General features: G+C 56.8%; 2 protein-coding genes across 3 annotated transcripts in view; one reads left to right on the top strand and one right to left on the bottom strand.

The window, feature by feature from the left end:
• The first annotated feature begins 1,216 nt into the window (after nucleotides 1-1,216).
• On the top strand, nucleotides 1,217-3,654 carry LOC104477457 (osteoclast-associated immunoglobulin-like receptor). The gene is made up of 5 exons (XM_010117567.2): nucleotides 1,217-1,666; nucleotides 1,756-1,791; nucleotides 1,992-2,252; nucleotides 2,491-2,766; nucleotides 3,407-3,654. The coding sequence occupies exons 1-5, from the start codon at nucleotides 1,636-1,638 to the stop codon at nucleotides 3,520-3,522; spliced, it is 720 nt and encodes a 239-aa protein (XP_010115869.2). The 5' UTR covers nucleotides 1,217-1,635; the 3' UTR covers nucleotides 3,523-3,654.
• Nucleotides 3,655-4,123: 469 nt separating this feature from the next.
• L3MBTL1 (L3MBTL histone methyl-lysine binding protein 1) overlaps nucleotides 4,124-26,021 on the bottom strand; it is a 35,755-nt gene continuing 13,857 nt past the window's right edge. The window contains exons 4-24 of one of the 2 annotated variants that reach the window (XM_086761088.1): nucleotides 24,171-24,394; nucleotides 23,280-23,424; nucleotides 23,004-23,142; nucleotides 22,236-22,359; nucleotides 21,556-21,643; nucleotides 18,770-18,861; nucleotides 18,048-18,152; nucleotides 17,069-17,204; nucleotides 16,490-16,590; nucleotides 15,305-15,456; nucleotides 14,464-14,540; nucleotides 13,931-14,016; nucleotides 13,258-13,368; nucleotides 12,861-12,975; nucleotides 12,507-12,606; nucleotides 11,361-11,558; nucleotides 11,146-11,175; nucleotides 10,997-11,043; nucleotides 9,903-10,060; nucleotides 8,989-9,051; nucleotides 4,124-8,121 (exon numbers count right to left, since the gene is read on the bottom strand). In XM_086761088.1, the coding sequence (XP_086617214.1) occupies nucleotides 7,987-8,121; nucleotides 8,989-9,051; nucleotides 9,903-10,060; nucleotides 10,997-11,043; nucleotides 11,146-11,175; nucleotides 11,361-11,558; nucleotides 12,507-12,606; nucleotides 12,861-12,975; nucleotides 13,258-13,368; nucleotides 13,931-14,016; nucleotides 14,464-14,540; nucleotides 15,305-15,456; nucleotides 16,490-16,590; nucleotides 17,069-17,204; nucleotides 18,048-18,152; nucleotides 18,770-18,861; nucleotides 21,556-21,643; nucleotides 22,236-22,359; nucleotides 23,004-23,142; nucleotides 23,280-23,424; nucleotides 24,171-24,394 (2,426 nt within the window). In that variant the 3' untranslated portion in view covers nucleotides 4,124-7,986. The remainder of the gene's footprint in view (nucleotides 8,122-8,988; nucleotides 9,052-9,902; nucleotides 10,061-10,996; nucleotides 11,044-11,145; nucleotides 11,176-11,360; nucleotides 11,559-12,506; nucleotides 12,607-12,860; nucleotides 12,976-13,257; nucleotides 13,369-13,930; nucleotides 14,017-14,463; nucleotides 14,541-15,304; nucleotides 15,457-16,489; nucleotides 16,591-17,068; nucleotides 17,205-18,047; nucleotides 18,153-18,769; nucleotides 18,862-21,555; nucleotides 21,644-22,235; nucleotides 22,360-23,003; nucleotides 23,143-23,279; nucleotides 23,425-24,170; nucleotides 24,395-26,021) is intronic. The other variant, XM_086761086.1, reaches the window with a different exon arrangement.

Below are 26,021 nucleotides of genomic sequence, written 5' to 3'. Positions count from 1 at the left end.
GTCCAGTGTGCCCATGGATGGGCCCTGTGGCGATGCCACCGGCTCTCTCCAGGGCTGTGAGAGCCGGGATGGGGGGGGGAGGTTCTCCGGTGGGCACTGGTGAGGCCAGAGCAGTTTTGGTGTCCCTCAGTCCCTCAGTCCAGCGTAGTCAGTGGAGGCTATTGAGATGAATGGGCCTGAAGGGAAGTTGTCCAAGGAGATGCCAAAAATTGGCCTTGGGGAAGGCAAAGATGGGGGGAAGTCAAACAGGACACGTGGCCAGAGGAGGTGCCCCAGAACAAGAGAAGGCCATACAGTACCCTGCTGCAAAACTTCTACCCCATGATATCTCCAAGGGAGCGCAAAGGGGCTGAAGGGGGAAGAAAGGGTCGGGAGGGTCGAGGGGGCCCACATCGGGCAGCCCTGGAGGAGCCCTGTGGCCATTTCGCCTTTCCCCGCTACATTACAGCCACATGAACACCATCGGCATCGCCCCGAGCCCGACCGGCTGAGGAGGCTAGAGCCGGGCTCCGGAGCGGTGGAAGTGAACGGTTATTTGGAGTGAGGAATTTGCCGTTGCTCCAGCGTTGGACTGGGGAGGCCTGGATGGCAGGGCATGGGGCTGCCCTGCGGGGTGGATCCAGACCTGCAGGCAGGAGGCAGCGCTGTCCCTCCGCCGATGAAAGACGCCGTAGGGCAGGCAGGATGGAGCAGCCCCTGAGGAGGCCGGTAGGGAAGCCCAGTTACTTCCCTCCTGTTCCGCTCTGCGGAGCCACCCAACCTGCCCCGGCGCCGTGGAGAAGCGCACGGCAGGACAGGGCACGTGGCTGGAGCCAGTGTCCTTTCCCCCGTGCCACCCGGCCCGCACTGCGGCGGGGGGCGCCCTGCGGGGTTTCTGCGCATGGCGAGGGGGCACGACGTGGTGCAGAGGTCTTCCCGCACACTGGTGAGGAAGGCCTGACAACAGATGGAGTAATGAAATATCTGTTTCAATGGCACAGAGTGAAAAAAAAGGGAAATATACTTAACAAGTAAATCTTGCGCCCCTTCGGATGCTGGGCACACCTCCACAGCTGGGAGTTGGGCAGCACGCCCCTGCCATGGGAAAAGTGTCCGGGGTCCCGCAATGCTGCAGGCAGGTGGGGTGCCCTGCCTCCGAAGGGATGTGCGATTTACTTGCTATCTCTAGATCGCTTTTTATTCTGTCTTATTAAAACAGCTGTTTTATGATGCCACTTGTTCTTGGAATTTTCTTACCAAGATTGAAAAGAAGACTCTTGCGCTATTTCTTCCTCCCACCCTGGTTGCAGAACCCTATTTCGCAAGGGCTGAGAGGAAGCCATTTCCCCACCAAGTGACCACAGCCAAGAAAGAGAAACAAAAAGCCGATAGCTTCTGTCCTAAAGTACACAGGATCATAAGACCAGCTTGTCACGGGTGCCCAGCCCTGGGCAAGTGACTGGGACATTCTGGTTCCAGTTCAACCCTTCAATCGTGTCTGCAGAAACCCAAGCCGTGGGACAGAAGGTGGCTTGCGGCAACGCGGGCGTACCAGGACCCACAAATAGCCACCCGGCTGCTCAGCGCCTCCTGCCAACGCCTTCCTCTGAAGAAGTCCTGCTTGAGCCGAGGACAGAGCGAGCCAAGAGGGACGTGATGCTGCCCGTGACCCTCGTGCTGGCCTTCGGTGAGTGCCAGGGGCTGTGTGGGCTCCGGAGGGGAACACGAGGCATTTGAAGAGGCCACAGAGATGTTACGGAGCTGTTTCTCTTGCAGGTGCTTGGCTGGTGGCACAGAGCAAGGCTACACCAGGTTAGTATCACAAGGAGGCAGACGGGGAGTTTGGACACATCTCTGGGCCCTCGCCCATCTCCCAGGGCTCTTCCCCAGCCACACAGAACAAAACTCGCCCTTGCGTGGAGGTGGGGCCCAGAGCCGGCTCCAGGCTGAGCGCAGGGCAGCTGGGCACGGGGGCTTCCTGTCTGTCTGGCAGCATCTCTTGCCTTGTGCAGGTGGCCCCAGAATCTCCATCTCCCGGAAGCCGCCCGGAGTGATCGCACTGGGAGGCTCCATCACCATCTACTGCAGTTGCCAGTGTGCCAATGGCACTTTTTGGCTGTACAGGAACGGCAAAAACAGCACCCTGAAGCAGCACGGCAGCATGGTCGAGTTCTTCTTGAATGTCACCGAAAATGACACACATGGCTACAACTGCCACTATGTGAAAGGCCGCACTGTGGTTCACAGTGAAAGCCTGGATGTCATGGTGCAAGGTGAGGGACGTGCTGTCACCCTTCCGCGCGGGGTCAGACGCCGCACCAGCAGACTGGCATGCACATAGCCGCTTGGCTTCCCCGGCCACGTGATGGGGTTTTTCTCTTCATTCCTGGCTTTGAGCGGTGGAGACCATCTTCACCTCTGCCTGAGCCAGGCGGTGGAGTCGCGGAGGTCCCGGTGGCTCCTGGCACCGTATCAAAGCCCTGCACCCCTTCTCTCGCCCTCTCCCCACAGAGCTCCGTCTCCCCGCACCTGTCCTCTCTGTCATGCCTGGGCAGGAGGTGGCTGCGGGAGCTTACGTGACGTTCCGCTGTACCACGGCGTATGCCAGCACCAGCTGTTACCTGTACGTGGAGGGCCGAGTCGAAACCTACCTCAAAGGACAAGACGATTTCACGCTCTCCCATGTGCATAAAGGCAACGAGGGCCGCTACAGCTGCCAGTGCTTCATCAAGAACATTTCATTTGAATGGTCTGCTGCCAGCAAGAGCCTGGATTTGGTGGTGAGAGGTGAGACATCCCCCTAGTCACATCCTACCCTTTTTTCCTCCCCAGCATCTGCCCCATCCTGGGGGAACTAGGAAAGAGGATGTGGGGGAAGGAAGCAGCTGCAGTAGGTGTCCAAGCAGAGGGTTAGAGCTTCCGTCAGAGGATTAGAGCTTCTGCTCCGTTTTGAGCCTTGCCAGCTCCTCAGAGACCCTACAGATGACCTGTAGACACGGGATTGCTGGTTGGGCGGGGAGGGGCCGGAGGACCCCTACGCCTGCACCCACCAGCCCCAGGGACACTCATGGGTCTCATTGCAGCCCAGTGGCACCGTCTGGCTCGCAGTGGCGGGTGAGGGCCAGCTCCGTGTTCCTGTCCTCCTCCCCATCTCTGGTGACACTGGCCGGGGTGACAGGCCAGAGACTGTGGGCAGGGGGTGTCCCGGGGGCACAGATGCGAGAGGCAGAGCTGACAGGAGCCCCTTGGGCTCCCATCGTTCCCTGGGACCTTCCCTTCTCCCCTTTTCAGCCCAGGAGCTCTCCAGCCTGGCCCCTTGTCCCCACGTGCCTGTTCCTGTTGCCCCCACAGGAGTCCGCTGGTCTGGGAGCCCGGTGGGGGCTCCTCCCAGGGGCCCCCAGTGACCTTCCCTCCCCTTCCCCTGCAGATTACACCTGGGGCAACGCGGTGCGCCTGGCGCTGGGCGCCGGGGTGCTGGTCCTGCTGGGACTGATCGTGGCCGAGGCCACGTGCAGCCACGGGCACAGGCTGAGGCCCCGCTAGGCCGGGGCGCAGCGAGGGCCCAGCGCACGGGGAGCTCCCAGCGAGTGGGACGGGACGTGGGGCTTCCCCTCAGCGCCTGGCAGCCAGACAGAAACCACCACCGAGAACACAAATAAATGAACCGTCCACCCCAACCCGGCTGCTCCGGGAGTCACTGCAGGGCGTGCAGCGCTGGGGGCCACGGGGATCCCCGGGGTGGGGTGTGGCCCTACGGAACGGGTGGGGCTCTGGAGGGGGTGGAGTCTCTGGAGGGGGCGGGGCTCCAGGAGGGGGCATGGTCCTATAGAAAGGGTGGGGCTCTGACAGGGGGCGGAGCTCCAGGAGGGGTCAGGGCCCTACAGAAGGGGCGGGGCTACGGGAGGGGGTGGGGTCTCAGAAGGGGGCGGGACTCAATAGAAAGGGCGGGGCCTCTGGAGGGGGCAGGGCTCCAGGCCGGGGGCGTGGCCGTACAAAGGGGCATGGCCCCGGGTGGGGGCGGGGCGCTGGGCAGGAGCAGGGCCCTGGGGCCCAGCAGCACCCCCCTGTCTGTGTGTCCGTCTGCATCCCGCTGTCCCCCGCAGGACAAGCGCCAGTCCCCGGGGCGGGCTCCAGCGGCACCCACTGCCATTGCTCACGTCCGTTTATTATTTTCAAACACCGACGACACACATCACACCATGACCTATATATATAAACTTTCACAGCTCTAAATTTATATATATAGGGCCTTAAACCTGCGTACACGCAGGACACAGCTCCAGAACAGCGTCACTGGCTACAACAAAAGTATTTCTGTTATGGAAACACAAAGAGGAGGTGCCAATATCAAAAACGCAGAAAAAAAGAAATCAAAAACAAGTGCAAAATGAATGAAAGTGCAAAAAAGCTTTTTGTTATCAAAATCACGCTCCTTCCAAAACAGCCCACCCACCCCGCCACCACCCTCCGTGGAGGAGCGAGCCCCAGGCCCCGGGTGGGCAGACTGGAGGAAGGGAGCAAGGCTGCAGCCCCTGGGTCTCTCCCTCTCCTCCACTCCGCGGGGTCCCCTCCTGCAGGTTACGGAGTGAAGAATGGGTGTACGGGTGCAGCCAGGTCACATCCCTCCCACGGCCCCCTCCTCTTCTCCAGCGCCCCTCGTTGCACTCACGGCCCCAGATTTGCCTGTGCAGGCGGCAGCTGCACCAAACCCTCAACCCTCCCCGACACTTTCCCTTTCCCTGAGGAAGGAGAAACACCTCCCCGAGGGGCTCCAATTGCTCCCGTGCACGCGGAGGCACCTGCAGACCAGTTGCCCCAGAAGACACTCCTTGCCCAAGGCTGGAGCACGTGGTGGGACATCTCCCACAGCTTCAGCTATGCCCGGCCAATGCCATCCGCAGCCGCAAGGGCAGGAACAACAGGCACACAGGCTGGGGGGCCTCCACTCCAAACATTTGACTTGAAAAATTCTTCACGGACTTAGAAATTTTGGCTGCAGTCACATCCCTCAGAAAGACCCCACAGAGGAACCTATGGGCCAGACTCAGCCCCAGCTTCTCAGTGACACAGCAGCAGACATCCCTGTGAGGAGCCTGGTCAGGCAACAGGGGAAGGATGAAAAACTTTGGTGCTTCTGCCTCAGTCACAGCTGCCCCTGACGTTCCCTGGGCAGGGGGACTCCCAGTCAATGCTCTGTGGAGAAGGAGGACCTGCCGAGGCCAGGGGTGCAGCAAACCTTCCTTCTCCTGGCTGCCCTGCTGGGACCAGAGACGACTTCTGCTCGAGGACACAACGCCCGAGACCCTAGGACCAGAGCCTGCTGCCTCCACAGTCACAGAGACCACCACATCAAAACAGCGACACACCAATGGCAGAGGAAACGGTGTTGTGGTACTGCCACAAACAGCCATCTTCACCGACACACACACAGCGCTTTGGGTTTGGTTTGGTTTGAAAGGAAATGAGAAGATTCAAAGTTTTAACAGGAAATAGCCCTTGACTGCCTCCAAACCCTGTAACTCTCACCCAGGTGAACCCAGAAGCTTTGTACCCAAAGGGCTTGACTGCGCCCAACGGTGGAGCCAGAGCTGGCGGTGCTGGGTGCACCCAGCCTGCGGCTTTGCTCGCAGCTCCTCTTCCCCTTCAGCAGGGACCTTCTGAGCTCACCACCGCCTTTGCTCCCCGGGGCAGCCCTGGGACACAAGGCTCCCCGCCCTGCACGCTGGTTTCAGATCTGAAACCTGGGTAGCAGCTCCTCTCCCAGCACCCAGGGACTGCTTAGTCCCCTCCCCAGTGCGGCAAATGACTTCGCACGAGGGAATGGAGCAGAGGAGAACAGGACGCTTTCAGAAGATGTTTCCCTAAAAGCTCAATAACCACATCCTGCGCAAGGCTATCGAGAGCCGAAGAGGAGCCATTCCATTCCACATGACACTGGGGAGGTCTCAGCACCAGTCACACAGAGTCTCATAGCTGAAGGTCTCGGGTCTCCTCCTCTTCTCCTCCAGCACACGGTGGCCCAGAGACTCCCCATCAACTGGAGAAACCAACTTCAGGACCATTTACTGCAGATCAAGGGTGACCTGGGGAGTGATTGTGGGACCCGGGGCAGGGCTGTTCCTTCCCCCTGCCCCTCTCTCCACAGCTGGCCACACTGCAGCGCTTACAGAGACGGAAGAAAATAAAAAAGGAAAAGAGAGGGAGAGCTGCCTAAATCAAACCCAAGCACTGACAGAACAAATACACAGACTAGTTGCAAGTCCTGCACGAAGAGCAAGCAGCAGACATTTCAGAGCAGGTCAAATGTGACCCCAAATACTCAACCACAAAGAGTCAAAATGCTACATTTCCATGGGAAGCCTAGAACAGATTGACCCTGGTGTGACAGCGGCTCCCAGGGCAGCACTGCTCCCAGCCACGCTGCTGGTGCACTTGCTAAGATCCTTCATCCCTGTCTTTGGGCACGGGGAAAGGGGGAAAATTGTTCTGCTACTGAGACGTCATCCTTGGGTGACAGGAAAGAAAGCGGACATGGGGCTAGGATCACACCACTGCAGACCACGGAGAGCCCTCGGGGCAGGCGCCGCCCTCCAGCGCAGCACTGCCACGCGGCTGCTCTGACAGCGCCCGCAGCGGATGACAGACCATGGTGAGGGCAGCGTGGGGGCTGCCAGGAGACATGGAGACCACCAGAAGCTGCCCGGGACTCTGCCAGGACCCCCCAGGTTTGTTGGCTGTCCTGGCTCCAGTGTCCTAGCCCTCTCCTCCGTTACAAGGGACAGCGTTACACCGGCATTCCCAAAGTGCCCGCACCCTTGTGGAAAACGTGCTACGTTACCCGAAGGACAGAAAAAGCCCAGTTCACTGCTGAGTTTCCTTTAGCTCTGCAGGTAAGGAATCCAGGGACAGCAGGAGATCCTGCACTTCAGAGAGCAAAACCTGGGGGCCTCGCGAGGGCAGAGAAGGGGGAGAAGGCAGCTTGGCAGGATCAAGTCGGCCAGCTCAGGAACGTCTTCCAAAGCAAGCCACGGATCTGCCTACGGAGGAATGGATGCTCCTTGGCCCTGGGAGCCGTCTCTGCTCTAGGAAGGGCTGTGCTCCTAACACATAGGTGGCCCGGCTCTCCTTCGCAGAGGATTTTTGGATCGCTGCAAGGGGAACAAGTTAACCAAGCATGCTTTCCCCAGACACGTGCTGGCCAAGCCTGCCTGAAGGGGAAGAGGAAATAGAGCTTGTTCTGCTCCCACCCAGCCCTGGCCCCACGGGGCCGTGGGGCTGCTGCCTTACAGTAAAAAGGAATAAAGCACAGATGCCGCTCACGGGCAGAGCAGCAGCCGCATTGCTCCTCAGGCAAGAGGTGGGCCACTGGTTCCCAGTGCGGTGAAGGAGCAAAGCGAAGTCATCCTCCGGCCTTAAAAGGGGAAGTCAAAAGAATTCAGAGAAAAAGGCAAAGTAAGCAGAAGCTACTTGAGAGCTTCTTGGAAATGATGTTAACACAAGCCCCCGCAGAGGAACACATTGAGGGGAAAAGAAAAAAAAAAACAAGTCTCTCTCATGTGCTGAGCAGAGCCAAGACCAGCCTTCAAATGGGTGCAAGCACATACGTGGGCAGTCAGTAGCCTCCCTCATCTGGGCGTCTTCAGCAGTGGTGTCAGCCCCCCACTGCAACACCTGTCCCTCAACACCCCCCCGCCCCGAACCGGTGCAGTCACAGCAGGACACGGGGGGCAGCTGCCACGCTAAGACAGGCTACTCCCACGTCCACCCTCCGTGCCTGCAGCCGCCCCCGAGGCCTGGGGTCAGCCTGTACCCAGCGCTGGAGGAAAAGGGCAGTGTGGAGTGGAGGGGGGAGGATGGGATATGGACTGGTGGGAGAGAGGAGATGCAGCATCTGAGAGGACATGAGAGGACATGACAAGCTGAGATCAGTCAGGGGGAATTTCTGTCCTGACCAGACAGTTTGGCAGCACCAGTGCTGAGGGATGGTCCCAATCGGGCCAAGAAAAGTCACTTTAAAGTGTCATCAGCATTCTTGAACATGAGGATAGCATTGTAGATCTTAAGTGCAGGGCCCAGTTTGACACTCATAATCTTGACGATGTCAGCCTGCGTCAGCAAGAGGAACGCCTCGCCATCGATCATCTGGAGAGGAGAGCAGGGACAAAGGCACTCATCGAAAACCCAGGCTGCGTCTTCCTAGGGACAGTCAGCACAGGCGTGACCTGGGGACATGTGGCCATGCTCACCCTCAGCCAGGGGCCACAGATGGAGCAGCACTCCCACGCTGCCAGAGCTGGGGGCTCAAGTGCCCACGAACAGAGCAGACGGGGAAAGGCCCTTCCAGGGGCCACCCCAGGAGCCCACAGTGCAGCCAGCCCAGGCTTCTGTGCCAGAGCACACAGCACAGAGCCAGCAGGCAACCTGCTCTGGGCAAACACCCGTCCATTCCCTGCTCCTGGCCCTGCGTGGAGGCTGCCCCCAGCTCAGCGTTGTGTGCCTGAGCACTCTTAAAGCACAGGGGCCATTTATGAACAGGCTGGACACTTGCTGTACCCAGAGTCCCGTGGATCAGCCTGCCCTGGATGCACTGCCTGTACAAGAAAGCAGCCCCTCTGCGTGAGAGGCCGCAGGCGGGGAAGGATGGATAGGTGAGGAGTAAGCAGCTTCCTTCAGGAGGTAATGGTGCTATTAAGCCTGCAGCAGCAGCAGCATCCTCCTCCTGCTCCCCCATCCTGGACTCCTCAGAGGGGCCCTCACATTGGGAGAACAGGACAAGGACAGATCCTTGGGAGTCAGCATCTCCCTCCTGCCACCGTATCTGTGCAGGCAGACAGCTGCACACCAGAACGCAGTGGGGCTGCGGGATCACTGGGATCACTGCCAGGTGCTGGGCGCACTCTCAGCATTCAGCAACAATCCGTTGCAGGAAGGCCGCTGGACAATTCCTCCCTGCCCTGTTGGCAAACAGCTGTCCTTGGCCACCTGCACTCATCCCCCAGCCCTTCTCACCTCATCCTTGAAGAGCTTTGCTTGGTCCTCGCAACCCGTCAGAGTCTGAACAAAACTGAAGACCTTGGAAAAAATGGAGAAAAATGTCAAGACAGGAGCAATGTTTCTGGCAGGAGACCCCCCATGAGCCCACATCCTCACCTCCACAGAGGCATTTTGCACCCTGTAAGGTAACATGTGGCTGTCAGGGCACAGGCTGCAGCTGCAGCGCCCTCCCACGTCCAGAAATCACCCTTGGACCGGGGTGCAGGTGCTGTCCTCGTCCGGCCCCAGCGTAGCAATGCTACAGCAGCCTCATCGCCAACAAGCTACCTCCAGCACAGCGAGGTGATTCCCTCTGAGTGGCAGGGGCAGGAGAGGGGCACGCCGGAGGGTAACGGGGAAATCAGGCAGGGCTGGCTGCTGGGGCCGGTACCAGAGCTCCAGCTACCCAGGCTTTCAGAGGGGCCATCGCAGATGCCCAAGAAAGTGAATGAAGGTAACAATGAAGAATCTGAGGTAAAGATTTCTTTTTCAGAGAAACAGGGAAGTGACTTCTTATCTGCAGAGTCTATGGTTTATTTTTTTTAACTTGGCAAAGATGAAACAGATTTCTTTGGAAAACTGTAACCTGCTAAATGAAGAGACTGCTGCCTGCCTTCACCTGCCTGCTCTGGGCTAGCGTCACATTCAAGCCAAGCGAGAACCTGGCGCTCTGCTTCCCAGAAGATGCCATCAGGGCTCCCATCTGGCAGCTGTCCACACAGCAGCCCACAAGCATGCCCAGCAGCTCGTGTCTTCGGTAGCCCAGGAAAGGGGCCACTGAAACACCTCCGTGCCTAGTGCACGTACTGTGCTGCTGCACAGCCAGACGGAGTGCTCCCAGCCACGCCAGTGGGCTAGGAGCCAGCACCCCATCTACAGAACCATCTTACCTCATCAATGGTCCACTTGGCCACCGTCGTTGCTGTGATGCCAGCCACCCCCGGCAGGAGTTTGCAGTGCTGCTCCCAGCAGAGCGACAGGGAGCGGTCAGGGTGGGCAGACAGGGCAGACATGAAGAGCGACTGGTGCATATTGTCTGAAGAGATAGCTGGCAATAAAAATGCAAGATGTGATACAAGGTAGAAGGATGAGAACATCCCATCCCACCCTATTGTACAAGCCTTGGGGAGGGCCTGGTGCAGGGGAGGGCCCGCAGCTGGCAGCAGATGGTCCCATGGATCCAGGTATCAGGAGCTAGTGGCTGTCCCTTGAATTAATAGGATATCTGTGTGTCCAAGCATTCAGCTTGGTGGAACTGGGGATGGTGGAGGAAGAAGTTTAGAGACAAGTTTGGCTCTGCCTTGTTCTCACCACCCTCCATCATTCACTGTCTGTACTGAACTAGATTGCAATGTCAAATTTCACACCAGAATGCAACCCCATATCCTCCAGTCCATTTCACTTTTTTAAGAAAGCTTTTCCCTTGCGCTCTGCTCCACGGAGTCAAGGATGGCTCCCAAGAGGAGATCCTCCTCATTCACTCCCAGCGCTGGGGTAGGCAGCAGGGCAGCCCACGGATAAAACGGATACTGGCTGGAATAAATGTCAGTCATCGTCTCATGTCAGTCATCAGAACTAAACGCCAAGCACACTGCTCAGCATCAGTTTCTGCGCTGCAGCAATAATTTGGCACTTCACAACCTCATTGATGTTTGGGGTACAGCAGCGACAGGATGAAGGCACAGCATCCCTGTCCGAAGAGGACAAAGCGCCGGGGAAAATGTACTGCCACAGAGAGAGGATCCTAATTCCCTGCCATAAAACACTCAGAGATCCATAGACATAACCAAGAGACACGAGGAGCGACCTAGCAGAGCTCTGCTAAGAGGCAGGGACCTCCTTGTCAGATGGTCAGCTGTCGACCAGAAGCTCCTCACTGGTGCTCACCTGTGTGAGGTCTAAGTAAGCCAAGGCAGACCTGCCTCCAACAGCCACCACCCCAGCTCCTCCAGCCCTACCCCCGCAACGACACCGAGACACTTACTCTGGAAGTCTTCCTGCTGGATCTTCCGGTACTTTGGAGGTCGCCCTCTAAAGAGACAGAAGACTGATTTCCAACTGGGTTAGGACTGGCCCGAGGGCCCTCCTCCACACCACGCAGAGCAACGCCTTGGCAGTGGGAGCAAGGATTACCTCTCGGATCCTGACCCAAAGGGCTGACAGCTAAAGATACAAAACATGGGAAGAAAACCCAAGAGAGGTGCCCAACAGAGCTGGAAGGACAAACGCCAGCTGCCAGCAACTGTGCTCCCCTGCGGTCAAGCAGCCTCTCCAGCCTGGCCATCCCTCCCAGGGAGGGCAGTCGCGGCCCTGCACGGCTGCATGGGGCTCACCGGGCTTGCCCCTACCTCCCATGGTGCCGAGATTTCTTTCGCTGAGTGAAGCCAATCAGGTTCCTCTTGCGAGTCGAGGCCTCGGTGTCAGACAAGTCTGCCTTAAGCCTGCCCTGGTTCTTCTCTGCCAGCGGGCACCCTGAGAGGCAGTAATGGGCTGTGAACCTCCCAGTCACGTGTCCTGACCCATCACAACCCGGCGTGGGGCACTTCCTAGAGAACAGAGGGGAGGCAAGCGTTGGATCTGGCTCACAGCAGCATGAGGAGCAAGCCAGCAGGGCTGTCCCTCCATCCCCAAGCACAGGAAGCCACAGCCCTGGCCACGGAAAGCCCAGTAAAGATGTGCTGAACAAATTCCAGGGGTGAGGGTGCTGGGTACATGGGCAGGGCACACCCACTCCCTCCAGGTACAAACACCCGTCCCACTTTCTCCGCTGTGACACAGCGACCCTGAGCAAGTCAGCACAGTGCTGAACAAGCAGGTCACTGGGGTTCACAGAGTCTCCGTCTTCCCTTCCTTGCCCCCACACACATCCAAACCAGCCTCAGTGAGGAAGAAGCCAGTGTCACGAGTATGGCCAGTAGAGAAACCCCTGGGAGCCAGATTTGCCTTCCCCATCCACCCAGATGCTCCACCATACTCGCTCCTCTCGATGCTGGGCTGGGGTCGGCACTACACCCTGCCTTGTTTCCCCTGGAAAAGGTCAGGCAGGTGGCTGAGTGTGCTGGGGCAGATGCACTGCTCCTTCTCTGGACTTCCCAGCTCACAACCTCACAGGGAAGGGCATCCAAGAGGCGTGGGAGGAACATTGTCCTCGAAGCTGGTGTCAGAGAACAGCATCTCAGAGGCACTGTCCCCTACGTAGCCCATACATCCCCACAGGTAGATGGGCACACGTAGGGCACCCTCAGGGGCTCTGGGTGCCACAGGACAGGCGCAGAGTAGGAGCTCGCAGGAGTTACGCTAGCCGCGGGCTCCAGGGTGCCTTGGGGCCTGGCCTGGGGAGAGCAAGGGCCCCTAAGCAGTGGGCAGAGTCAGCAGTGGGGTGCAGTGAGGTGCAGGGAAGGGCTGGTGGGGGTGATGGGTGCGGAGGAGTGAAGGATGGGCCAGCACAGCCAGCAGGGAAGCTGTGCCCCTCTGAGCTGCACTGGGGAGCTCACCTGTGGTGAAAGCTGTACTTGGAGCTCTTGCTGTGAGGGAGGCTCTTGCAGCCCAGAGTTGGGCAGCCGCCGTGGGCAGAGGAGGCTGGTTCCTTCGGCCCTAGACCACAGGAAGAAACAGGAGAGACACTGTCACGGCTGCAGCCCCAGGCAGAGTCAGGGGTCTGGGCTCCCTGCCTGCGCCAAACAGGGGGGAGTTTTCCAACTGACAACTCCATGGAAAACCCCTTGCTCCCTGCCCAGCCTCGGCCAGCACCTGCCCTCCCATTTCCGCACACGGGCAGGTGCCGTGACAGCGGGGATCTGGCACGCTTTGGCCCTGGGATAAGGGACTGACCCAGGCATCAGACTTACTGAGAGGAGGCTGCAGTGGGTGTCCAGTTTTTGAGCACCAGCCTATGGGGTGGATGTCTGGATGATCCGCATCAATCCAGAAATCATAGACGTGGCTCCAGCCATCAAAATGGATCTGGGGAGACAAGTAGAGAGGTCACCCTTCAAACCGCAGGGCACCTCCCTGAAGAGCTCTGGAGCCCTCCAAGCTGCCAGCAAGCAGCTGGCTAGAGCTGAACTGCAGCAAGAGGCTCTCCTTCACTCCTGGGACCTAGCACTGGGACCTGCTACCCTCCACATGGCATGCTTCCACAGACCTCCACACACTTTGCCACTGCAACTGGCAGTGAGTTGGGAAGGGCAGGAGCAAGCCAGCACAGTGCCTGGACACAGGCTCAGCACAGACTCCAGCACCCACCTTTATCCTGTGATCTTCCACATCCTCCACACTGGCCACTCGGATAAAGGAAGGAGTCCTCCTGTCCACTGCCTCCAGCTTCATGTTGACCAGGAAGCCATGGGGTGGGCGCTGGGGCGGGGAAGAACCCAGGTCAGTGGGAGCAGGGCCACGCTTCAGGCTCCCGCGCCCCTCAGCAGCTTTCCCAGCAGCACGCACTCCTCAAGCCCAGCTCCCAGCCCTGGCCTGTCTGGTAAGAGCCATCCCAGTTCACAGTGGAACAGGAGAAAGTGGGGACAGGTCTTTCAGATCTGAGCTCTGTTTTAACAAAATGCAAAAGCTGTGCGCAAGGGAAGAAGGTCTCCAAGAGACACATTTTGGGGACCTATATTGCAGCCACACTTGGCTGGATACAGCCGCTGCTGCTGCAGTTGGAGACAACAACTATCAAGCAAACCCAAACAACTTCTCATCATCCAGCTCCTGTCTAGCCAAGGGGATCCTCACATCTCCCATTTTCTAACTATTTGCCCAGGAGAGCCCTGACTCCCGAACCTTAAGCGTAGATCCGAAACTCCAGCCCTGTGGCAGGAGCATACTGAACATCACTCGACTTTCCATAAATGCAAAGACCTGACTGGAGAAAACCTGAATTCCTGCCCAGGCACAGGGGAGCAAATTATGTGTCACTCACCACTTTAAAGGCCCAAGCTGGGACAGCAGATGCTCCAGTTTCCTTTAAGTACTTTTCCCAGGTGAAGTTGTCCGGGTCAGGATAATCTAGAAGGGCGAAGATGCACAAGGTGAGACATGCCTGCAGGAAGACAGCAAGTACCCCAGAATGTCCTGCTGCCCTGAAGGACTAACCAAGTCTGCTAGGCACATGGGAACCTGAGAAACATCAAGAAGTGCTACTGTTTTCTCATGGACCACGAAACCCAGGGTAGAAGGAAGCAGAAACTTCTGGGCCTGTACAGACAACTTGTGCGCTCCTCGTGTCTCCACCTGGCCTGACACAACCACCATGCTGCACCTGACCACATGCACAGGAGCCTTGGCAGGAGTGTGTCGCCCACCTGGCTGTGGCCTTGCTGAAGGGAACTGCCTGGGCCTCCAGACAAGCAAGGGCCATGGGGTTTGCAGCCCCCGGCTTCCCATGCCAGCCTGGGAAGCCTGTCCCCAAGGGGATGTGCCACTGAGGGCTGTGCTCCCAGGCCACTGACTCACCTTGAGGAGGTGTGAGGGGTTTGCCGTGCTCCTGACACCATCCAACTGGGTGGATGTATGGACTGCTGGGGTCACACCTGGAAAACACACCCAAACTCTTACACAGGGCTGAGGTACCCGGCTCACCAGACACTGCGGGCTGCGGGGATCCAGGGCAGAAGATCTTGCAGAAGCTGAGGTCTTCTACAACACCCTTGTCCCTGAGTGACCCAGAGAACCATGGGCCCTGGCAAGGAAAGGGCTAGAGCAGGGGGACTCCAGCTCAGAGGGGCAAGACATGAACACGTCCCGGCTGCAAGCCCTGTCGCAGAGCTGCCCAGGGAACAGCAACTTTTTGCTGTAAGCAGGGAGACAGGCCGTGCCTCGTAGAGCTCGGAGCGGTGAGACCTAAGAATCAGCAGGGCTTGTGTCCTGGTCATGGCTCCCAGTAGGTCACAGCACACTGGGGTGCTGCTGCTTCACAGGTCTGCCCTGGGACAGAGCGGGCAGCTGCCCAGCACCAGCAAGTAAGGAGCAGCTGGGGACAGAAACCGCTGCAGCCTCACAGCTCCTCAGGGCAAGTAAGAGAAGCTCAGAGGGTCTTAGGGCAAGCCCACAGCAGGTAATCACATCTGTCTGCCCCGTGTTAACTACAGGGCCACAGCAATGTCCCAGGAGGTGACACAGAACAGGTAAAGGTTTGTCCCCCAGCACAGGTCCCTCTGCCTAACTGGACTGCTGGAGGCCTGTCTGCAGCAGCCGTCTGGGACTGTCCCATGTTTCCCGAGCACCTCATCACTCTTGCTGAAGCAGTGGCAGTGTCTCCACTGCACCGGTACCCCAGGAGGTCCTGTGCACTTACCAGTAGTCGTAAGTATCATCCCAGTTGTCAAAGTGCACCAAAAAGCGATTGTCCACCACGTCAGTCACTGTGGCAACACAGATCAGGGAAGGGTTCATGCGGTCCACGGCCTCGAGCTTCATGCCCACCTCAAAGCCTGGGGAAGCCTCGTGCTGGGAGAAGAGAGTGGCAGGTTTCATTCAGAGCTGCGGTCCCAGCGCCCTCCTCACGACCTCCCTTGCCTGCTGCAAGGGGGCATCGGCCCAAACCCTCCCAAAAGCAGATCCTTCCTGGCCTCCAGGCAGGCCCAGGACACTGAGGATCCCAGAAGGGGAGTGTCCTGCTGTGCATGCAAGACAAGAGGCAGAGGGTAAGTAACTCAGCTTAGCCACATAGAGAAAGAGGAAAATAAATCTTCAGACTCTCAGGATCTTCTATGAGCAGTAACGTCCAAGAGAAAAACACTTCCAGCTTACACTGATTCAGATCTTGTCACAAAACGCTTGCAGTCATGCTCCTCCAGCTCTAGCAGCAACCAATGCCCTAGGCTTGCCAGAAGGAGCTGGGATTGGGCCCTTCATCCTACCTTGCCTTCAGTTCTTGGATCCAAAAATCTGCCCAAAATGCTGCATCACACACACCAGTGGGACTGTTCCAGCCATGAGCAGGAGAGTTTAGACACTATAAATAACTCGGAGAGGCTGATTTATTAGTAGGTTAAGTTTCCTCTGCAGCTGACAAGAGAAACCAGCCGCATTTTGCACGCCGTCCCTCTTCCCTTACCCATGCTGCCATATGCAAAATAAAGGCAGAGTCAGAACCATTGAAGACACAAAACTGAGACAAAGGAATTATACCAATGAGACATTAACTGAGGGGGTTTGGCAAAACACTTGTTGTGACTTGTTGTCACTTCTCCTCACCAGTTCTTCTGCAACAGATTTAACTGTCCACGAGACTGACCTGGATGAAGCAGTGAACCAGACCAACCCTAATTCTGGGCACACCAAACTAGTGTCCAGCCTACAGATCCCCAGCAGCAGAGCATGCCACATCCCATTAAGCCCCCTCTGCACAGTGGGACTGAGAAGTGTGGGGCGGACAGGGAAAAGCCCTGGTGGAGGCATTCTGCTCAGCTGGAGGGGAAGAAGTCACACCTGAACCTGCAGGCTCTTCTGCAGGCAGGGAGGAGAAGCTGCTACTCACAGTGTTTCGGACCACGAAGAGGTGCTTAGGGGCTGCCTGAGCCTTTGTTATCTTCAGGTAGTTTGTCCAGCTGAATTCTTCTTCCTTATAACCTACAACCCCTCAGGAAGAGAAATGAGAGCAGCGAGTTCACAGAGAGCAACCAGGAGGTCGTGAGGCCGAGTCCAGCCATCCCCAGCCAGCCCTCACCCTGCCAGGCGTGTCCTGCTGTGGGCAGACGGGGTCTACAGCAGCCCTGGGAAACCTGAAGCCCGCGGCTTAGGCCCAAAGGCTGATTTTGAAGGGGCACTAGGAAACGTTAGCAGTAGAATGGAAATCCAGAGCTCAGCTCCTCCCCGGCATCAGTCCCACTTGCCCTGGGGGACAGCTGCTGGCTTTGCCCCAAAACGGGAGCGAGTAGAGGTCTTTGGTGTGACAGGTGCTGAAAGGTTGTCCTGCAGAACACCCCCAGCACAGCAGCATCCCTTCCTGGGCCCCATGGAGCCACTGTGTCCCCATCTCCAGCTCTGCATTTGGGGGCCCACTACTCGTCCCCCTCCTTCAGCAGGGCCCACCAACTGGGACTTGCTAACTCCTTACCTTTTGGGGGCTGGAGTTTGTGCCCCGTTTCCTCAAACCAGCCAGCGGGGTGGATGTCAGGGGAGTCAGCATTCAGCCAGAAATCGTGGCACTCGGAGTAGCCATCAAAGTGGAGGCGCATCCGGTAACCGCACACCTACCAGCAGGGAGGGCAGGAAAAGGAAAGGACCATGGAAACCTCCTGTCATCCCTAGCTGAGCGTCGCACACATGCTCAGCGTATCACTTAGGGAAGCTAAGAGTCAGTAACAGGTCAGTGCGCAAATCAGGAGGCACATGCCAGTCCCAAAAGGTGTCCATCACAGAAGAAGGTAAGCGCAAGGCCACCACAGGGCAGCCCTAAGAATGGAGGTTCAGGCTGGTGCGTGAGACGCCATGGTGGGGCACCTTGCTGGGTTCAGCAAGTGCAATTAGTCCCTTTTCTGCACCCGGAGGAGATGCTGGCACAAGGATTTTGGCTAAATGCCATGCTACTTTGGTGAAATATCTCCAGCAGCAAGAACAGCAGCCACCGTCGTAGGGCTGATCTCCCTGGCTGCCTGAGGAGCACTGTGAGGCAAGGCTGGCTCGGCTGCCACGTGCCTGAGCGGAAAGCCCCACAGACACAAGGAAGAGCAATGGGATGCCTCCACACCCTCCATCTAAAGGGCTCAGACCTGTCTGAGTGGCATCAGCTTAAAGATAAGAACCTGTCGCTATCACCACAATCTCCCCAGCCATGGCCTCTCTACCTCTGTCAGGGTGGAGACCAAATAGGCTGGGGCATGACAACTGCTCCTGCCCCTACGAACTGGAAGGAAACTCCCCGTTTGCTTGACCAAGGTGCTGGAGCACCAGCCCATCTCTCACAGCGATGTGCAGGCGAGGGCCCAAAGGCCGTCTCCTCCACGGGGCAGTGGGCAGCACCTCCCTCCCACAGAGCCTCCCGCTGCACGGGTGCAAGGAGGAACCAGGGAACGCGGGAACCGGAGGCGCCTTACCTCAGCCACTGTCAGGATGAAGTACATAGACGGGTGCTGTGGATCAATCCCCTCCAGCTTCATCCCCACTTTAAAGCTATTCTTGTGCTGGGAAGCTACTTGGTACTGGAAACAAAAAATTAAACCACAATGTAAAAAACGACACAGGTGGTTGGGTCTAGAGCCATCCCAAGAAGCAATCATCAGGCAACGGGAGCTGCTGGGACCAGGAGATTGTGGGCCACAGGCTATGTTGTCATCCAGATTTTAATTATTTTCCCATAGAAAAACACACTCTTCCACCTCCTTGTGGGTTTGTGTCTCTTGCTACTGGCAGGGCAGGGTGAACAGCCGCAGCTGAGGAGAGTGGGGAGTGGGCCTGGCTCCTCTTGCACCCTGGCAATCAGACACCTGGGAGCAGCAACGTGGCCTCAGGAGAGGCCACTCCTAGCTTTGAGGAAGGGCTGGAAAGGCCCCACCACCCTGCCAGCACCACAGGAGTGTCCTAGGTCAACGTTGGGGCACCTGGGATGGGGGACAGTACCCCACTGGGGGTGGGACTTGGGCAAATCAAAACTGGAGGCTGACTGGTCACCTCCAGGTGAAGATGGGAGCTTCCTTATCGCTCAGAGCCCCGCAAAACAGGGAAGCGAGGAAGAGAGGAAAAGGAGGAGGGGTGGGAAAAAAAAGGGAAAGAAAAGAGAAGATGAAAGAGGGAAAAAGACAGGAAAATCCCAACTCACATCCTGGAAGAGATCTAAAGGGGCAGCGACAGCTTTCTGCTCCTCCAAGTAGGACGCCCAAGACCAGCCTTCTTTCTTCTCCTCACTGGCACCTGAGCGCAGCACAAACGCACACACAAGAGGCGCTGCTGAGGGCCCGCTCCAGCCTCCATCCCTGCCTGCCTCGGGGCAGCGCGGAAGGCAGGTGAGCGCAGGGGCTGCAGCCCGCTCTCACGCACAGTCCTGCATCCCTGCCAAGCTCAGCACCATCCTACCAGCGCCCCTTCTCCAGCAAAACTGACCGGCTGTCCGAGGAGGGACAGAGCCAAGAGGGCCCCTCTCACACAGGGCCCCGTGACCCAAATGTCACCGTACGATGCTCTAGTAAGGCACCTAAGGAGCCTGCAGGACAAGCCAGCCTGTGCAAAGCATCAGGACATCTCTGCAACCAGCTCTCCTCCAGCCAGGACAACTGAAGCGGCCACAGCACTGATGGACTTGGGACAGCCAGCGGGATCCCTCCATGGGTCTGGGAATCACTCCCAGCCATGAGGGGCTCCCGGCCAGTCAAGCCAGCAGCGGGCTCACCTCCTGCCGCCGCTCCAGAGGCAGCGGCTCTGCTATCCTCTGCTCCGAGACAACCACCTGAGCCCCCCTAGCACACCAGAGCCACCCTGATGCCCTAGAGATGCATTCACCCTTACGGTATTCATGAAAAGAAGACAGCACCATCTCTTCATAGGCAGGGAGGTGATCCTTCGTGCCTTCAGTCCCTTTGGAAAGGCCACAAAGGCCTTGTCCAAGGCACACAAGGCACAACCCAAGTCTCTGGCTCTCCACTCACTTTCTGTCCCTGCTTCGTAGCGCCTGAAGAGACTCCAGGAGGGCTGTGCCTAGTCCAGCGCTGAGTAATTCACAGCCATGGGTCAGCTCTGGCAGACAGCCTTGGGTAGGGCAGGTCCCAAGTGCAGGGGGAAAACAGACCAACTCCTTCCGCCCTTGGGCTTCAGGGAAGTGGAAAAAAATAGGAACTTGCAGAAGAAATTAAAGCTGTGTGGAGCCAGAGAGTGCAGCACAGCTGTTTGACATGGACAAATTTGGGCTATGTCCTTGAACACCACTTGCTCAATAACAAAAAACAGCAACTAGAACAAGATAAGGAAATACCAAAGGCAAAAATAGTAAAGACAACCAAAAAACTATAACCAATCCAAATGAAATAAGGCGTGTGAGCAGTATATGGCTACCAACCAAATGAGATAATTAAGTGTGTGTGCTTCACGTGTAACTTAGACTATAAAAGACTAATGCTGACTAACAGTAAAGGGTCTGCAACTAGGATCATATTGATACGTCGTTGAGTCCATTGTTTCACTCCTGCAAAGCTGAGCTTCAGTGAGCAAGGTTGCTAACCTAGGTGCTTTGCTAATACTTAAGTGATGGACACCTTTACTACTCTTCAGAACACAGAAAAAAGTGGCAGGCATGTTTGGAAAATCCGTAAGTACAAGCTTTGTGCTTCTGGAGAATGACAAAAACACCTGGAGATAGAGCATACACTGACCGCTGCACTGAAGCATCCAGCTGTGTATTTTGCTTGCTGATGTACTTCTAAAATGAGAGAAAATAAAATGCTGAAGTAAGAAGGCTCAGCCCTTAAGTGCTCAGGGCTCAGACTGCAGAGAAAAGGACCTGGCAAGCGTGAGAGCCCTTTCTAACAGCGGTTCCCTCAGTGAGACATCAAGGGTTAACCTCCAGGTCCTGCTACTGTCCCTGCCTTCAGCTATGGAGAGGAGTATGAAGCTGGAACAGTTTCATTTTAAAATTACTTTGAGTGTGATCTTTCACTATTCAAAAGACAAAAGGTTTCCCATAAAGGTTTATTTTCAGTATTTTCCCAAGTTTTCCTTCCGTCTTGCCCCCCACCACACTGCAGGAATAAAAAAAACCAAAGCAGACATTGCATCCCTCAGCTTGTCTCCTTTCCCTCTGTGTCAACAGCTCTGTGTTTGAGATCTCCTCTGACACGGTCTGGGAACAGATCCCCACGAGATGAGACAACCCCAAATCACCTGGCTTCAGTGGCACTGGACCTACAGGAGCAGCTCCCAAACTTGTGAGCTCCTGATCAGGTGAGGGAAGTTCCCCGTAAGACCGTCCAAAGGAGGCGGGGGCAAAGCCAGACATGGCACGCTATTGCTCAGGACAGTGCCTCTTGGAGCAAACACGGCATCCAGGAGCAAGTAATAAATTCAGCTCCCAAGGGGAGGGACCAGAAAGCACCGTACAGTATGGCCCAGTGCCTGAAGGAGACAGAGCCATATCTGTAAGGGTGCAACCATGTTGCTACAGGACTAGGGGGAGGCAGATTTACATTAGATATTTGAAAAAAAATTTTTACGCTGAGGGTTGTGGAGCACTGGAACAGGCTGCCCAGAGAGGTGGCGGATGCCCCATCCCTGGAAACATTCCAGGCCAGGCTGGCCGGGGCTCTGAGCAACCTGATCTGGTTGGAGATGTCCCTGCTGCTTGCAGGGGGGTTGGACTGGATGGGCTTTAATGGTCCCTTCCAACCCAAACCATTCTATGATTCTATGATTCTATGATCCCATGCAGAGAAAGAGAGGAAAGGAGAGAAATGGAAAGAGACAGAAAGAGCAGGATCAAGCAAGCAGAGGAGCTTACAAGCCTTCAGGAACATGTACCAGTGCGTTGCACTGCGTGTTTGACTCTGCTGAAGCACCAAAATGCTGGCCCAGCACCGCAGTGGGACCCCAAACCCCACCACCCACTCAGCCCCTCCATACCGTGCTGGCTCCCGTTCCATGCATCAGCCTCTGGATTGCTGATGGCAGAGTCTTCCACAGAGTTTTTCCTCTCTTCCTGCTTTTCCTCCTAGACACGACAGCAGACAAAACAGAAACCCATCATGTTGGAGGGCTGCACAAAGGCTCATGCTGTGTGTTGTACCCTCACATCGGTGCCAGGAGCCATACTATGCCTCCACAACATCTATGATTTGACTGATGCTTGGCCCAGAAATGGGTGGCCAAGAGGATCTGATTGGTGCTGAATGGTGGCAATCACACCTGGAGTGGATCTGCTACAGTCAGGGCAAGCAGAGCTTCCTTGTCTTGTCCAGGTCGCCCTCCCTTCCCCAGGATACACCATGCAGACACTCTCTTACTCCAGCACTTACTTTGGTGGCCCAGACTCAAGAGAGCAGTTGAGAGCACTCGATACCGACAGCCCAATCTGGAGCGCTCGGCATGCCAAACAGCCAGCCAAGCGTCTAGAAGCCCTGATTCTCCACACATTCAAGTCTTTTTGGCATTAACAGCCAACAGCACAGCTGTTTGACACACAGCTGACAGCATTGGAAAGCACCGATGAGAACTGCACACACCCGCAGTGTGTACAGGGTGGCCCGTGGCCCACCCTTGACATTGACACGTGCGCACACATGCCCTCCCTGCCCTTTTCCTACCATTTGCTCTGATTCATATTCCTCCTCTGAAGGGCTCTGGTAGTCCTTCCTCTTTCGTTTCTTCACCGGCTTAAGGATTTCGGTGGCATTGGCACTGCTGGCAGAGTTTTCTACAATGACAGACCTGCACGGAGGAAGGGAGAGCAAACTGCTGCGGCACGGTACGTGGCAATGGCTGGGATGTCCATAAGGGAGCACCACTTTCACCCCATTTCTTATCACACAGGCTTCCATACCTCCTAACGTATGCACTCAGGGCACAAGTTGTCAAGAGGTTAGAACCAGGGTACAGACCAGAATCACCCTCATAAGCTTGGGTGCCAGAAACTTGAACCCAGGGATGGATTAGAAGTGATCTAGTTTCATAGCAGGGCTCTAAGCTGCATCACAGTCACACAGAGATGCTGGAAAGCAAGTCCTGGGAGTCAGATACAAGTAAGCAGAGGAGCTGGAAATGCCCTCGTGACCCATACTGCTCAGCCTGGAAGCACCCTCCTGCTGCAGCCCTGCTCTAGCAGATACGTGTTTATGAGGCCACAAACTGGGTAGGAGAAAAGCTGAGTCCTGTGCTCCCTGCTGTCCCCTGGGACAAGTCCTCATCCCCCCACACTGCAGTCAGGGTACTCTGCCTACAGGAAAGATGGAAACAAGTGGGGTCCCCAGTATCTGCCAGACTTGCTCCCCTTGCTAGAGCACAAAGACCAGGGGAGGGAGGGCAGACAGACGGATGGGTACGGCTCTACGTAGAGCACACTCCCCTCTCTTTACCTTTCCTTGAACTGCTGGTGACAGTGCTCGCTGCAGAAGCCCCTGCCTTCCCGGCCTCCATCCGACACGTGTCTCCGGCCGCAGGTATCACAGTGGCACATGCTTTCTGCTGTTGGCAGCTTGGTCTGCTCCGGCACATCTGAGTCAGAGGGAAGAGGAGCAGTAAGGCACAGGAGAGCAGGAGGCAGGAGACATTTGCCTCGCTCAGGGCCTACACCAGACAGCGCCTGCTGGATGATGGTACCCACCCCAGACGTGCCGCCATGGTGCCCTTACCCGGAGCCACAGAAGGATTGTCCCTGCTGGTGGGTGTCACCTCTGAGTCCCCATCTTTCTCTGTGTGATCCTCCTTTATAGCTTCCACTGGAGGCATCTTATCAGCACTCACCACCTTCAGCGTCCCGTACTCATTTATTCGAAACTATGGATCCAAAACCCAACGAAAAACAGTTAACAAGGGGGATAGAAATGTAACTCGATAGCTAGTGGGTAGGTGCGACCTCTGAGAGTGAGAGGGAGGGACGTGCTTTGCATGTGTGTCCAACAAGAAGTTAGCTCTTCCAGTGACAGAGGCAGGCACAGCACCAGTCAGCTCTCCTGCTGCCCCTCCCACGCTGGTGCTGGGCCCGCCAGTGCGAGCACGCTGCCTGCACTGGGTGAGACCAGCACGGGCTGGCAGCAGGAGGGGCAGGGTGATGGCCGGAGGATGCAGTGTCCTGAGGCTGAGTAGGAGCTGCGAACTTGGTGCATTTTGTGCAAGCTGTTTCACGTACCGAGGGGTGCACCTAAAGGCACCTGCTGTCCGATGAGCGCAAGGCCACCATTTCCAGGCTTGAGCGCAAGAGTTTGGTGAGAGCCAACTCCATGGCACAGCTTGGAAAGGAGAGAGGCCCTGCACAGCAGGGAGCATCCCTCTGCCTCCCTGTGCAGGGCAGAGCTGCTGCAGACCCCAGGCACCACGTGTGTGTTCTCCCTGCTAAGCTCACAAGGTGGGAGGGGCACAGGGACAGGGCGCAAGAAGAGCCTCAAAGAGCCGGAACAGCCGAGGGATCCTGCCAGGGGCCACGCCACATCCTGGTGGTCCCTGCCTGGCACAGGCTGGGGGACTGCCACTTTCAAGGGCAAGCAGCCGCGGGGGCAAACAGGGCGGCTCAGGGCTACACTTACCCGCAGGTTACTCCCAGGCAAAGTGGCCACCCCATCCTTCCACTCCAGCACACGAACCGTGCTGCAGGCCTGCACCCCGCTGATCTGGGGAATGACAGCAGCTGTGATGGGCTCGCTCCCTGCTGCCCTCTCCGGCCTCTCAGTCCCCGTGCTTCTCTGTGGCTCCCGGGGGAATCGCTGAATTTCTAAGGTACTGGTGGGAAGGTTGATGGTAGTGGCATTTGCTTGAGAAGGGAAGAAAGGAAACAAACAATGAGAGGCATACACAGAAAGTTAAGTGGTGCAAACATGGCTCAAAGGCAGCACAAAATGACAGAGAGGACGTAGCCTCCCAGCCGAGGGCTCAGTGCTGCGGGCTAAAGCACCCAGAAGCGAGCAGTGTGATCCAACAAGACCCACAGCCAGCAATAGCTTGTGCTGGGGGGTGGCACCAACACCATCCACATTCAGGGGTTCCTACTGCAGCCCAGCCTCAGACTGTTCCATGACCTGGATGCCCTGATGTGGCAGGAGCGTGCTGGCGAGCGCCTGGACTGCATCTGCCAGTTTAGTTTCAATCCAAAGGAATACACTGTGCAGCCCAGGGCCTCTCCGCAGCGGGAACTGAGGTACCAGGAGAAGGAAAAATCAGGAGATTTGCTTCTAAACACCCCTGAACTCATCTAACACAAATCCATGCTTTGCTTGCACACCTCCTGAAAGACCCTGGTCAGCTGGGCTGAAAATGGTCATCCCAGTTTTCAAGAAGGGTAAGAAGGACAACCCCAGTGACTAAAGGCCTGTCAGTCTCCCTTAAGTGCCTGGTAAAATTGTGGAGAAGGTTAGTCCAGGAGTTATTGAAGAACACTTGAGAGATGATGCAGTCATTGGTCATAGCCAGCATGGGTTCACCAGGGGAAAGCCCTGCTGAACTAAATTCCCTTTTATGACAAGGTCACCCATTGAGTTGGCCAAGGGCAGCCAGTAGATGTGGGTTCTCTGGATTTTAGCAAAGCTTTGGAGACTCTCTCTCACAGTCCCTTTCTGGAGATGCCCAGCACACAGTTGGACAAGTCCACAGTACAATGGGTGAATGGGTGGGGCTCTAAGAGTTCTCATAAATGGGATTACACCAGGCTGGCAGCCAGTCACCAGTGCAGTTCCCCAGGGCTCAATTTTAGGGCCAGTGCTCTTTAATGTTTTTATAAATGACCTGGATGCAGGAGTCCAATGTACATTAAGGCAGTTTGCCGATGATACTACACGAGGAGGAGCTGAGGACTCCCTCGAGGGTACAGAGGCCTTACAGAGAGATCTGGATAGACAAGAGAACGGGGCAGTCACCAAGCGTATGGCATTTAACAAGAGCAAGCGCCGGATTCGGCACCTGGGATGGTGTAATCCTGGTTATATGTGCAAACTGTGGGACAAGAGGCTGGAGAGCAGCCCCGTGGAAAGAGAAAGAGATCTGGGGGTCTGGGTTGGCGGCAGGTTGAACAGGAGTCAGCAGCGTGCCCTGGCAGCCCAAAGGGCCGACCGTGGCCTGGGGGGCATCGAGCACAGCACAGCGAACCGGTCGAGGGTGGCGAGTGCCCCACTCCACGCCACACTGCTGCGGCCCCACCTCCAGCACTGTGCGCAGTTTTGGGCGCCTCAGTAGAAGGAGGACATCAAACTGCTGGAGTGTGTCCAGAGGAGGGCGGCCAAGATGGTGAAGGGTCTCGAGGAGAAGACTTAGGAGGAGCGGCTGAGGTCTCTTGGCTCATTCAGCTTGGAGAAGAGAAGGCTGAGGGGTGAGCCCATCGCAGCCTGCACCTTCCTCGGGGGGGAGGTGCTGATCTCCTCTCTCTGGTGACCAGCGACAGGACACGA

This window comes from Chlamydotis macqueenii, chromosome 16 (assembly GCF_036417535.1).
Source record: "Chlamydotis macqueenii isolate bChlMac1 chromosome 16, bChlMac1.mat, whole genome shotgun sequence".
NCBI classification, from domain to species: Eukaryota; Metazoa; Chordata; class Aves; order Otidiformes; family Otididae; genus Chlamydotis; species Chlamydotis macqueenii.
Note: the sequence above shows the minus strand (reverse complement) of the source record. Positions and strands in the feature narration are given on the sequence as shown.

Bases quoted from the DNA above. Each gene is read 5' to 3' on its own strand.
- LOC104477457 (XM_010117567.2), top strand. From the start codon at position 1,636: ATGCTGCCCGTGACCCTCGTGCTGGCCTTCG. The intron at 1,667-1,755 runs GTGAGTGCCAGG...TTTCTCTTGCAG, and splicing joins GACCCTCGTGCTGGCCTTCG to GTGCTTGGCTGGTGGCACAG. The intron at 2,767-3,406 runs GTGAGACATCCC...CTTCCCCTGCAG, and splicing joins CCTGGATTTGGTGGTGAGAG to ATTACACCTGGGGCAACGCG.